The 14,446-nt window shown below is 39.5% G+C and overlaps 1 protein-coding gene across 4 annotated transcripts in view; it reads right to left on the bottom strand.

Moving 5' to 3' along the window:
- The window catches only part of LUC7L2 (LUC7 like 2, pre-mRNA splicing factor), a 53,695-nt gene extending 40,273 nt beyond the window's left edge, over positions 1-13,422 (bottom strand). Inside the window, exons 1-2 of one of the 4 annotated variants that reach the window (XM_066262427.1) lie at positions 13,009-13,420; positions 9,838-9,921 (exon numbers count right to left, since the gene is read on the bottom strand). Coding sequence is in view for 2 of the 4 variants with exons in the window: in XM_066262424.1 (XP_066118521.1) it covers positions 13,009-13,069 (61 nt within the window). In the remaining 2 variants the exon portion in view is untranslated. Of the gene's footprint in view, positions 1-1,454; positions 1,532-9,644; positions 9,712-9,837; positions 9,922-13,008 lie in introns of those variants that run through there. The other 3 variants (XM_066262424.1, XM_066262428.1, XM_066262426.1) reach the window with 3 other exon arrangements.
- Positions 13,423-14,446: the final 1,024 nt, after the last annotated feature.

Raw genomic sequence — 14,446 nt, 5'->3', positions numbered from 1 at the left:
AAAAGTGGGGGGGGGCGGGTCTACAATCATTAGGGAACAAATATAAACCAAATCTCCTTATAGGAATTATTTTATGCATTCAGTATACTTTATCTTTGGGTTTTCTGGGCATATTTACATAATCTAAATTATAAAATAAAAACAAAAACAATTGCCCTGTTATATACACTAACATTTGAGAGAAATCATAGGAAAAAACCTATTAGGGACCCCAATGTTGTGGTCTGGTCCACAATGAGGTTGCAGAGAGGCACGGAAGACAAGCTCTTTACATTCAAGGAGCCCATGATTTTGCTAGAGAAATGAAGTAGCAAGTAGTAATACAATGTAGCATGGCCTGAGTGTCAAATGGATGTTTCAAATAGCAGTATAGGAATTCTAAAACTAGAATGACCAAACATCAAGAACCGGAGAGGTTAGAAAAGGTTTCATATAAGTAGAAGCCAAAATTTGAAGGAAAGATAGGACTTAGATCAAAGGAGAAAAGAAAAAAAGAGTATTCCAAACTGGAATATCTTTTACAAAGCTTAGAGAGAAGGCCTGGGGAAATGTAAGTAAATCATATTTAGCTTTGGCAAAAGGCTTAATGTAGGGGGATAGCAAAGGTAGGCCAGAATATTTCCTGGGTAAAATTTGATTTCTTAAATAACTTCATTTTTTCTTCAATCTAGGTTTCTAGTATGTAAACAAAAGTTAAAAAAATTTAAAAGTTTAAAAATAATGGGGCAGAGATAAGGCCTCAGAGTTATTTAACAACAAAATGTCCCACTCATAAAAACATGGATGTCTCCCTGCTCTATAACTTCCACAATAATTCATTAGACTTTGTACATAACTATAATGACAAGTTTTTAGAATTAGGGACCTGAGAACTCTGGCAGGCATAGTGTTCTTCATTTAAATGAAAGCATCACATTTTCTATTAATATTTCCTACCATTCAACTCACTATAGAGTAACAACTCCCTTAATCTCTTTCTGTTCAATGCCTTCATGAGTTTCATGAATTACTGTCCAGTCTACATCTGGGAACACCTGGGTCACAGGTGGAATGTCTATCATTTCTCTCAAGGTCTTTCAGCAATGGTACTGGGGCAGTTTCACTCAGGGAATACGAACACTCTAAAAAGGCGGCTCCTGCCCAAACTGTGCTTAAATACTGCTATTCTCCAAATATCCTTCAATCTGTTGGGAGGGAAAAATAAGCACACTGTAAATCCCAAAACTGCCATTTTATGGTCCTGCCTTTTCTGAAACTTGAAACTTAACGAAAAGCTTAAACTTAAAGCCTTAGCCTAAATGGTTTCTGACATTGTACATGGTGCATGCTATTTTCCCAATATCCACCCCCAGCCCTCCAGCACCACCCACCCTCGCCCTCCCATACAAACAATAATTCAAATTAACTTTCAGAGATTTAGGTGCTATTTTAAAAACATCAAAATTTTACTTTACCCATTCTCTTCGCTGCTCCCTGTATTTTTTTAAGCTGTGAGTGGATGACCATGCTATGTGATCAACAACTGTGAAGGCTAAGCAAAAGTGAACTGAGTTTAGTATTATAATTTCAAAATAACCTTAAAGTTTGTAATATTTGACATACATAATGGTATGAAGAACCCTTATTTTACTGCATTATTATCAGGCATTAATGGCAAGCAATTTATAAAAACAACTAAATAGAATTTCTCTTGTATACAATTAGCTCAGAGCTTAGCTTAGGGACAAGGAAGAGAAACCCCCCTACAGTACGCAAAGTAAACAGAAGCAACCTAGTATATATTCAATAAGTGGGGGAAGGTCCTCCCAGCTTCTCCACTGTGACAACCATGCCTCTCCCCACAGGTACACTTGTTAGGGGCCATGTATCACTGTTGGTTTGGGCCAGGATTCCCTCGAAAATAAAATCCACACCTCTTCAGTGAAAGGAAGCCAAAGCCAGAAAGAGAGATGGGTAACTAACAGAAAGCTTCAAGCTTCTCATTTCCCTGTGCCTTTCAGTTGTCAAATGCAGAGAAATGTTCCACCCTCTTATCATCATTTCTTACAATTTAAGCTACTGAATCCACATAATAAGGTGGGAACTATATAAAGACCCACAGTCAATTTCTAGTTTGGTCTAGTCTAGTACAGAGCAGGGCAGAAGACCAACCCTGTACTAGTAAACTCTGTCCTCATGTGGAACCAAGGTAAAAGCAGGTGACTACTGCTGCCTAGTGACTATTACACTAAAGAACCAATCTAATCACTTTTATACCCTCCTCAAATTTTCTCACCAACTCTAACTTCTCCCACCTACCTTTGTTGTTCCTTTAGAATTCAGCCTAAAACTCACCTACAGGAACCCTTCTGTAATTAACCTTAAAAATTACCCCATGTTCCCTTGTTAATAAAATTTACTTTAATTCACTGCATATTTATACAATTTAAAGTATACATTTCTTTTATAAAAGGATTCACTACCATGTCTTAAATGGTTACAAGTAATTTGAAAACATTTAATATAACTCAACACATGTCAAAACTTTCAGAAATATATTTACTACATTAGAAAAGGAAAGAAAGTATGCTCAAAGATGGCAGTGGGAAAAACCCGTTATGGGATTCTCTCTTCCAGATGTAATATTAAGCCACTTCTTTCTAACAGAACTCATAATCATACTGAGTGGTAGCAGCTTTTCTTTCCCTCAGAAAATACGAAAATAAAGGTATTACAGTTCAGAAAGGCTATCCCCCTTAATATATACTTTGATATGGTCCTAAGATTCATAATCACAAACAGGTACTAATAACACCCCACCACAATCCTTATGACAAGCCCAATGTTTTAAAAATGCAATACCTACTGCAGAAGAAATTTCTAGAACAAGTTCATTCTTGCTGAATATGATTATAAGATTAATAATGCTGAAATAACTTTTTAATAAAATCTACCAGCCTACTTCTCTATGAAAATTCAAACAAAATTATAAAGAATGAGACTGGGAAACAGCCTTGGTATAAAAGCTTACAGGTTCTTTAAGAGCTATCAGAATGGTAATGGAATATAAGAAGAGAATGCTAAAGCAGTTACATTCCCACAGCTTTATTCCGCCCCTTGCCACAACCCTATCTTCTCCCATTATATAAGCATATAGTCTTGGCCTCTGGCAGGGGTTAATGGTATCACATTTCTGGGAAGATACACGCTTTAGGAAATCTATCTACATATTTTGCCTTAGAATTAATACATTAGAAAAGTGGGAACACTTTCCTGAAAATTAAATTCTAAAAGTAGATTACACAGACTGTTTTATGAATATATGCCATAAAATTCAGTCATTAAAAAGTACAGCATAAAAAAAAAAAGTTGCAGCCTGCTAAATTTCTATTTTGATACTTACTTGCAGAGCTGCAATTCTGATTCAGTAACATTTGTATTCTGGATACTTGGTGCCTTCTAGCACTCAGAAGTTTCTCTGCACAAAATTAGAAGTAGTGAAAGCTATCTCTGGCTATGACTAAATAGCTGAAAAGAACCAAGAAAAAGCAATTGGCTGGTTTATCTATTAAAAAGACAAGTTCTCACCGGTTGATGATAGCTATAAAAGCTAAGCAGAGCCTCCTCAAATCTAAAATGAATGGCAAAAAGAAAAAAGGAAAAGAAATGAGACTATCAAAGGACAGAAGTGACAGACAACTCAATGATAAAAGAAGTTAAAATGAAAAACAGATTACCATGAAGGAGACTGAGCCTTACAACTATGAGAAAACAAAGTCAAAATAATGTGAATACACACCAAATGTGCTTCTAAAATCAAGTATTACAAATGAAGTTCCTTATGTTTCCCTACATAGTGTAGGGGACTATATAGGGGAAAATACATGAAATAACATTTGTTCATCCTTACAGGTGTCTGATTGTATTTTTTAAATACTTTTTTCAAAATTAGATACCTTTAATCAGTATCATAGAATTCATTGCTTAAAAATAAACACAATTGTTTATGGGCAAATTCTCCATCCCTCATTAGACTCTCAGTCCCTCTAGGATTAGTCCTATTAACACTACTTTATTGCAGTCAAAACACAACAGAAACCAGTATGTCAATAATCTCTAAAAGGAAAGAAATAACTAAAGCAATTCAGCAAATTAGAAATATTCAGGAAAGTAAGATTCTGTTCCTATCAGCAATTACAATACCTTAAAACACGTCAACAAATAAATATACAAAAGACAATGACTAGGGAAATATTCCCTCTAATACTACGAGTCACATTAAACTGTAACATAGGAACTTCTCAAAATACAAATACATGTTTTTTAAAACCTGAGGTGGAGCAACGGTTTTCCTAGTAAGCTCACCCTGCTGTTCCCCATCCATAATGTAGAGTCACAACCACTCCCCCACCCGTTACTAGTGCAGGGGTTATCTTTGATAAGCACCCCAATAACCAGACACTTTTTCAGTCCTACTATGAAACAGGTGGATGGATCCTCTAGAACTGGTGACCACCACACCAAAACACTAATGGAGATGTGAGACAGTCAAGCTAAGAGGTAATTTCACCAAACAAATCTAGATGGATCTCTCTAGGGCCTCCTATACCTCTCCATCTCACATGTAGGTATATCCGGTCATTTCTACTTAGGGGCTTTGGTTATATAGTTCAAGCAATTTCACTTTCACATGAATAATCAGAACAGTACTTTTCAAGTAGGACATTTGTTCAAAAGATAATTTTAGGCGTTATTTGATTTCACCAACAGGACATTTTCAACACCACTGAATCACTTAGCGGTGATTATTTAAGAAAAAAGATTCCACTGGTGCTTAGTATGTGTTTGATATATCTAACAAATCCTAATTTTAAAAAAAAGATTTTATTTATTGATTTCAGAGAGGGGAAAAGAGGGGGGGAGGGGAGGAGCAGGAAGCATCAACCTGCAATAGTAGTTACTTCTCATATGTGCCTTGCCTGGGCAAGCCTGAGGTTTAGAACCGTCAACCTCAGCATTCCAGGTTGATGCTTTCCAGGGGTCTCAAACTCAACTCAGCATGTGGGCCGCAGAGCAAGATCACAGCCGTTCCACTAGGTCTACAAAAGGCAACTGTTATGCAACACTTTTCTCACTGCAGTTGAAAACAAAAAAAAATCAGTACAACAAGCACAATCGTACATGTAGTTTACTCAGTGTCACAAAACGACCAGAAACTGTAGTTCGCATCACAACTGCTGTTAACTAAGCTAATATCTAGCTAGGATGCTAGAGAAATGAAAAATACAAGTAGGCCTCTAGGCTTAACTTAATTTTATCCAAAATATTTTGAACTTCGTGGATTAGTCTGCGGGCCGCACAAAATTGTTCGGCGGGCCGCATGCGGCCCGTGGGCCGTGAGTTTGAGACCCCTGCTTTAGCCAATGCGCCACCACAGGTCACACTAACAAGTTCTAATTTTTAGCAGAGTGACAACAGTCTAGTTATCTCTTATAACACGATGTTGTTTTCATCATATTTATCTTTCTGGGGATTTAAACTTTAAAATTAAATTTTTAGAAAGTGAATTGACATCAAGAAAAAATATTAAATAAAGAAAAAACAGGATAAAAAATAGTAAAGGTGATCCGTATGACTAACATTTGGGAAACATTTATCTAGAACAAGGTTTCCCAAACTTTCAATATGTCTAAGTCATGTAAAAGGCTTCCTCAAACACAGGTTGCTGGCCCGACCCCCAGAATTTCTATAGGACTAGGGAGGACCAATAATTCACATTTTGAACAAGCTCCCAGGTGATGCAAAGATTGCTAGTCTGAGGATCACACTTTCAGAACCACTGATCTGGCACAGTGATCAACAAAGCTTGTTCTTAAAGAGCCAGGTTGCAAATATTTTCATCTTGCCAGCCATTATGTCTGCTGCCAACTATTCAACGCTGCTATTGTACGGCAAAGCAGCCATAGACATTATGTACACACATGGACATGGCTGTATTCCAATAAAACTTTATTTACAAAGAGTAGGTGAAAGCCCTGGCCAGGTAGCTCAGTTCGTCAAGAGCATCCTCCCGATAACACCAAGGTTGTGAGTTCAATCCCCGGTCAGGGCACATAAAGAATCATCAGGGCCCTGGCCGGTTGGCTCAGCGGTAGAGCATCGGCCTAGCGTGCAGAGGACCCGGGTTCGATTCCCAGCCAGGGCACATAGGAGAAGCGCCCATTTGCTTCTCCACCCCTCCACCGCGCTTTCCTCTCTGTCTCTCTCTTCCCCTCCCGCAGCCAAGGCTCCATTGGAGCAAAAGATGGCCCGGGCGCTGGGGATGGCTCTGTGGCCTCTGCCCCAGGCGCTAGAGTGGCTCTGGTCGCAATATGGCGACACCCAGGAGGGTCGCAACATGGCGACGCCCAGGATGGGCAGAGCATCGCCCCCTGGTGGGCAGAGCGTCGCCCCCTGGTGGGCGTGCCGGGTGGATCCCGGTCGGGCGCACGCGGGAGTCTGTCTGACTGTCTCTCCCTGTTTCCAGCTTCAGAAAACTGAAAAAAAAAAAAAAAGAATCATCAGGGAATGCATAAACAAGTGGAACAAACTGATGTTTCTGTCTCTCTCCCTTCCTTTCTAAAATCAATCAATAAATTTAAAAAAAATCTGATTAAAAAAAAAGTGTGCAACAGTGCCTAAAACACTCTCAAGTAATTGAAAAGTATATAGTATAAACTAATAGATGAACATAATACAGAAGCAAGGAACAGCTAGATACACTGTACATACCATCTGATAAATATCCAACCTATTTTACTGAAAGGCACAGCTTTGGAAAATTTAACTCTGAAACAAAAAACAAGTCTGCAGAAAACTGGGATCCAAGAAGATAAAAACAAAACAATTACTATGCATTCAGGAGACATGACAAAAGACTCAGCAAGGGCACCTGGTTCAACTGTTTTCTTGTTGAATCACACAGAACAAACACCACTGCAAAGAGTTCACATCTAAATTAGAATGTATGGATCAATATCTAAAGAATGTTTTTTAGGAAAAAAAATGTACAGATCCTCTTCTCTAACCCATGCTAAAAAGCAAAATATGACATTCAGTTAAGTGAGCTACATGTTAACTTTCTGATGGCTCTGACTTTTAAAAGTCATAAGTTACTTAGTTAAAACAAAAACACTGAAGCTGTAGCCAATTTCAGAATTTTTACAAACTACACTTCTCTGCCGCCTCAATAACCTTACAATATTGATGAACTTGTCTATTTTGGCCTTACCTCCCATTTTCTACCCTAGTGCTGCTATTGCATGGGACTTAAAACTAAAAAGGAACAGATTGCCTTTTCTGCAGGTATTACATCCACAAGACTCTCTCCCATCAGAAACTTACCCTCTCTCTCACTCCCTTATTCTTTCTCTAGCAAAACATTCCATCTTCTTAGTGTACACTTTCTTAGCAGACTAATTGGGAAGAAGAATTGCTTGTTTCTGCTATACTAACAGCCTGGGGCCTTCAGGATTCAGCCCATTTCAAACTCCTTTCTGGAATTCCATTCTTGAGGAGTACCTCCCTATCTGCAGCCCCACTGCTCACCTGAACCCTTAGCAACTTCAAACTTTAATGCCTGTACGAACCACCTGGTACTGGACACTATCTGACTCACTGAACCTAACCCTGATTCATGATACCTACTTGCCCTTGAGTTCCTGCGATCCACCCTGAACTTGCATCTCACTACCATTTATCCTTATATGACATTTTAACCAAATGAAATCAAAGCATTTACTTGCTGCTTATAGAGCCTATACAGTGATAAGACAAAATTATTCTTCTTTGGCTTCAGTTGTTTTCACTGAAATAAAAGAATGTCTCAAAATCGTAAGGCTTTCTTGAGGAGAGAGAAACAACTGTAAAGAATCCAAGGGCAATGCAGGGTTATATAACACAATACTGTTACTGTTTTCTCGACCGTTCTGTAGGTAGAAATATTATTCAGAGTTCAACATGTAAATGAGTTAATAGTATTGTTTTTTAATGGATTCATTATGTGGATGTCAACAAAGCTTTATAGACTTCTGATTAGGTCAAATATTTACTAAAACTCTCTTTAACCTTTTTCTGTTTAACTACTGTTCAACCTTATGTTTGCTAAAATGTCTTGTGTTAAAGAATTCACAAGCTCTAGAGTAAAAAAAAAAAGACTCATTGTTATTTTTTTAAAATGTGTGCTTATATATTAAAGGCTATACCTCCTTCACTTAAAATGAACAATTCAAGTGGAATAGAAGAATGGCTTACAACTGACCAAAAAATAAATATGGTTCATTATGTTAATGAGAAAAAAGTTAAAAGAAAATGTTCTAAATGTTGATGACAAGTCAAGAAACACAGATTACAGTAAAGATGGTTTTATGAAAAAAATTCACACCGAAGAAACTACTTCAATCTCTGATTAAATACTATCCTATATATACATTCATATTAGGAACAAGTAAATTATTTTTTTTCTTTTAAGTTTTTAAATTGGAATTATTGGGGTATAAATGATTTTCTGAACCATATTTTCCTGGGTATCTCCTAAGATGAGCCTGCTTTTAATTTTCTGTTCCATAAACTATAACTATGTACAATATAACCAACCAACAAAAATGTTAAATTCTGATTAATGTACTCTATTATTAACTGAGGAAGTAGAGAGTATCATATGTTTAGGAAGATGGCCATCAAAAATAACTAAAGTTGCCCTAGCCGAACAGCCCAATTGGTTAGAGCGTCGTCTGGAAACACAAAGGTTGTCTGTTCGATCCCTGGTCAGGACACATTCAGAAACAGATCAATGTTTCCCTTTCTCTCTCTAAAATCAATAAAGAAAACTTTTTAAAAAAAATAGCTAAAATTACCTGAAAGCTGTAACTTGCACCAAGTACTTCTAAGCCATAATGGATAACTAATCACATTATAAAATTCTACTCTATATGCTACATTCTACTCTAATTAGTCTACTGGTTATTTTTGAGGGCAGATTTCCATTCCCAAGCTGTTTTAACCTTTCAGAGATGGTCTCTGATCCATTTAAAGGTTATAGCAATTAAGAAGTATGAAGCCCTCAAAACTACCATCTGTAACTTCCCTTTTATTCTAAACTAAGAATGTAATCTAAATTTGCACCCTCAATTTTAAAAAAATCCTATTCCTGCGCCTTAGACCTATCTGGGATCAGAACCAGAGACTTAAGCATAACCAAACTGTACTTGTTGACAAAACAGCTTGAGCTATGGGGCATCAACTGCAATCAACCCAACTATACACAAATGACCACAGTCTGTGTTGAGGACACTGGGTTCCTCCAAACTGTCACACAGACAAGTCTCAAACTGCTGCTTGAATTCTCCCAGACTTTCCTGTTTCTTGCTTTCAAATGGAATATGTTCAGGGAAAACAAATGATCCCTCTTTTTTTAATGCTAACAACTAAGAAAAAGATATTTATAAAATTTAACATCTTACACTTCAGATAAAATGATATTAATTTATATCTACTAGTGGTTCCTCTCTTCTAAACTTTAAATATATTTTTCCAACAGTTTTTGAGTATAACATAGGAAATTGTTTGGTTTCCCATTTAACAAATGACAGATTTAACTTGAGGCAAAAAAACGTTAAGTGACTTACCCAAGGTTACAATTAGAGGTACAGCTGGGGCTAGAAACCAGGTCTCCTGAGTCTCAGCCCAGTCCTCTTTTCCTTAGCCCATGATGCCTTATCAGAAAAATCCAAATACAGTCAGACCCCCAGTTACATGGGTATGAGTTACACTGATTCACATATACAAACTTTATATAGTGTGACCAATGTTTCAACTCACGCGGTACCCTGCTTCCATTTATGCAGTATGCCAGGCATCGGCACGATTTTCAGTGGCACACAGGCGGTTGCCACCACCAGGGCCCTAGGCAAAATTGCAAAGAAGGCAAAGTTTGTCTTTGGCCCTCCCACCTCCCTTACACATTCCTCTCCCACCTCCTGCTCATCCCCCTGCCCAGCCTCCCAGCACCATCATGCTGCCCTCTGGTTGTCCAAAGCACCCCCACTGTCACCACTCACCCAGGACTGTCCTTTCTGGAAGTGCCCAGTGATCAAAATTTACCTCTCCATTTCCCTGTCACTAAAATTCCTATTCCTGAGGATTTCAGTCAAGTTTAGATAATCTAAATGATTAACTTGTTTGAGTAATTCAAAATTAGGTATATTGACAGACTTAAATCTACAAAGAGTTTAAAAAGGAACTAATTAAAAACTCTGATGAGGGCGGGGGGGGGGGGCAACGACAACAAATCTTTAACAGAGGGAAGGGGAAGTCAAGGTTTTCCTAGTGCTCTGGGCCTCCTGTGCCACTTCAAATTCCCTTACAAACAGGACACTAAGGGTTGAAGGAGTTATTGCCACCTTGAGTCCCACTATCTCAGAAGACACTGGTTGCTTTATATGTAGTCTCTAGGATTAAAATTAAAAAAAAAAAAATGGACAGGGTTGCCTTAAATACCTCCTACCTACCTTTTCCATCTTTCTCCCACCTCTTGGATCCCCAATTCCACCTCTTAATGCCAAAGACAACCAACAGCGGTCCCTGTAAGCTGTTCCTGTGTCCAACACAAGGCTTCCCATTATATTGTTTCAAATTAGATGGTGCTATGGAGGAATGTATCCATGTTCCCCTATCCCTGGATAACTTGAAGTTGACTACATGCTAAAAAAGAACAATCCTAATTATTTAAAGGTCCTAAATCATAAAATGAAATATGTAAACTCATGAACTATCTGACATCTGGTAAGAAGGAAAAGAATGTTCTGATTATTATCTTGTACACATAAAAGAACTTATATATCTAAAAAGACATTCAATTCTTTTCCTTGAAAGTAGTATATTTCTCACTTGTGGCCCAACACAGCAGTGCAAATCCAGTCATTTCAGCTAAACAGTATTGTAGACTGATAAACATGAATTGATTGGTAAAACCTCTTAATCTGAAGGCAAAAAACCCCAGAACAGACACAAAAAATATATAAATTTGTATACAAAACAGAATGGATTTTAAGAAATCCATGTTTCTGCTGACTATATACACAGGAATATATATATATATATACACTTTTTAATATTTATATATACTTTTTTTTTTAGTTAGCTTTGCAATATCAGATTAGCTGCCCAGTTCAAAAATTTATCAGGTGATAGTAGTGTACTTTGATCCAACTACCCTCCCAGTTAAATCAATCAATGTAAAAGGTACCAAAAATGGTATCCATCTCGGATTAAAAAGATTATGTGAAGTAAACATTACATGATTTCTATAATTTTATTACAAAAATTAGTTATTCTGTCAGCTAAAATCCTTGTTTAAGTCCCTTCACCATTCTGTCTTCATAATGAAAAAGGAGCAGTGTAAAGACATGCTGCAGATATAAAATGACCATTCTAGCTAAAAGTGAAAAACGGTAAGTTTCTCCAGTGGCATTTTAAATTAATGTTAACTTTCAAGGGTTTACTTCACAAATAAAATTAATTTTCTTCTCAATATTTCCCTCCTCTCTACACAACCACAAGTTTTTCCATTTTCAACTATTTGTCTATCGGTTCTACAAAGAAAAGTTCCCGGTGAGTTTTAATTAAAACTGAAGTGTGAATAGTAAAAAGCCATTCTAAATATGCATTGCCAAAAATATTTGAACTTAATAAAATTTTCCCTGGCCGGGTAGCTCAGTTGATTAGAGCATCATCCCAATACACCAAGGGCACATACAAGAATCAACCAATGAATGCATAAATAAGTGAAACAGCAAATAATGATTTTTTTCTTTCACCTCTTTGCGCTCTAAAAATCGATTAATTTTAAAAAAGGAAAATTAAAAAATTTAAGTCTAACATTTTGCTGCAAAAGCACTCATAAGAAAATTGTAAGAGCAACTTAAAAATTTACTAAGTCTTTTATCTCTTCTGTCAAGTAATCTAGATAACTTGTTAATAAAAAGGCATTTCTTCAATGGCTAAGAAACTTTACTTGAATAAACAACATACAAAAATAAACGTTTTATTTTGCTTTTTAAAAAGTATTGAACTAGACCTTTCCTCTGTATTAGCATAGATTTAAACTGAATTTGAAAGAGCACATTATTATCATCAACAAAAAAGCAACAGCATTTCATTTTTTTTATTTAGAAATTCTCTTCATGACAAAAGATACAAATACTGTTCTTCCATACATATTCTAACCTAAGCGCCTAACAGAATCGTTTCCCTCAATTCTACTTCACTGGGCACATTTTCAAAATGGTTCTATTTGGGGCACATGCAAGATTTGTCAATATTTACTGAACAAAGCCTCTATTAAATCGTCTAACAAAATGGAGGTCTCTTGGAAAAAACAGGCCATAACATTTTTTGCACAAAATGGGGCCAAACACACCCCCCTCAAAAAACCATGGTTTGGGTCAGATTTTTCCACAAGAATGGTTGTTTCTGTGGGGGGTCGAGAATGCATTTCTGGTACTGGGTTCACAGTAAAGGTTTTCTCTGGACCCAGGTAAAAGGCGTGGGGTAGGGGACAGTACTCTCTGGATGCTCTGGAGGGCGGCGGCGAGGGACGATCCCAGAGATCTAGGTTAGGGATTAGTTCAGAGGGCGGAGGCTCTAGCGGTCCGCAGGTACCTAATTCGACCACAAAACGGGCCTCGAGACTACGCAAGAGGGACGTGGGCTCTCCGGTCCCAGCCAAGTCAACACTGAACGCTCAAACTCTTTCAACCTCCAGGCCCCGCCTAAACCCATTGGCAGCAGTTCCCGCCAATCCGCTCGGACACCGCCCACCCAGCCCGCCTGCACAGCCCTGATTGGATGGGACCGGAGCCGCGACCTCGTGGTACCAATCTAGGAGCCCCTTACTCAGCCACACACACAAGCCCAGATGCGCCCGCAGAGCCCCTTCTCCTCGCCTTCCCCATCCCCTCCCCCACCCCCAGGGCACTGGCAGAGACTTACCGTCCCGGGAGGTGCCCATCAACTGGTCCAGCATCGCGCGCATCTGGGCCTGCGCCGACATGGCGGCGGCGTAGCGGGCGAGCAGGCGGGGGTGGGGCGCTGATCAGGCCCTTCCGGGCGGGGGGGACAAGGGGAAGGGCTGGGGAAAGGTGAGACGCTGTCTCAGTGGCCGCTGCCGCCGCCGCTGCCTCGAGGCTTCCGGAAAACGAGCCAGAGGATTTACAGCAGAGTCCGGGCTGCACTCCTGACGACGACGCGTACGCGGAAGGCAGCAGCCCCCGAAAACGACCCTCGTCCCCTCACTCTGTCGGATTCCTGAGACAGAAGCGATAAGGGCTAAGCAAGCTCTCGCTTCAACGCCGCCACCCGCCAGCAGCCGTCAACTCAACCCCCCCCTCCAAGTTCTGACGCCGTTCGCCACCGCCGTCGTTGCGGCGTGAGCGCGCACGCTGCTCGCGCTTAGTCGTTTTCTGCGGGAACTCCACCAACTGGCGTCCAACAGTCAGTACTCGCTCCGCCCGCTCCGCCCCGCCCCAAAGGGGTTACACCCTAACGGCTCTCGTGCGCGTGCACGCGAGTTCTCCCGCCCCTTTCCCCCAGATATCGCGAGACTCTGGTGCTTCAACAGCTCCTTGAACCGAATTCGCCTGAAGTGCCAAACTTCACGCTCCTGCCTGCGGGTGGGGTAAGGGCCGAGCGGCACCCCGTGAGTGAATGTGCCAGAGGGCTAGCTGAGTCCGAAGTGAGTAGAGATCTTGTAGGTTGGTTCTGCAGACGTCAGCAGTCTTAATAGCTAGTATGGGCGTATTCCTGACGAATACCCACTGACCAATTAACTCGTTTTCAGGGGCCCGCCCAGAACCGTGTACACCGGCCTTTCTCTCACTGCTGCCCGACCCCTACAAAAGGAGCCTTGGACCTGGCATCTGGGTCATTTTCCTTCATCTACATAGGGCTTTAATCCCCCGACTGAGATAAATCCATTTCAGGAAATAGCACCTGAAGTTAATACACTAGGAAGCAGGAGGTGTGACCGATTCCGGATTAATCATTACTTACCGGCAACAGCAGGAAATTGTTAGCCTAAATTAGGAACGATGGAGATAAAGCAGTATTCTGAGAAAGCAGAGGACGTGATGTCGCAGAGCATTTTTTTCCTGCTTGAGAGAGAAATTTGAAAGATAAGGTCCTTCTCATTGTATCAGCAACAACGGAAAAGAAAGCTTTGTGGGTTCATAGCTTGCCGTCCCCCTGGACTCAAAACCCTTGGTGGGACCTTCAGCAATTTATTTCTTAATATTATGTTGAATGGAAATACTTTGAAAGGAAGTGATGGTAAAATTATTTGTTTCATTAAAATTTTATATGCACCGCCTTGGAACTTAAACTTTATTAACACAATCAACAAAAAATTAACATGAAATAGCAGTTACAGTCC

This window comes from Saccopteryx bilineata, chromosome 2, assembly GCF_036850765.1.
Source record: "Saccopteryx bilineata isolate mSacBil1 chromosome 2, mSacBil1_pri_phased_curated, whole genome shotgun sequence".
NCBI classification, from domain to species: domain Eukaryota; kingdom Metazoa; phylum Chordata; class Mammalia; order Chiroptera; family Emballonuridae; genus Saccopteryx; species Saccopteryx bilineata.
This window is presented reverse-complemented; position numbering and strand designations above follow the sequence as displayed.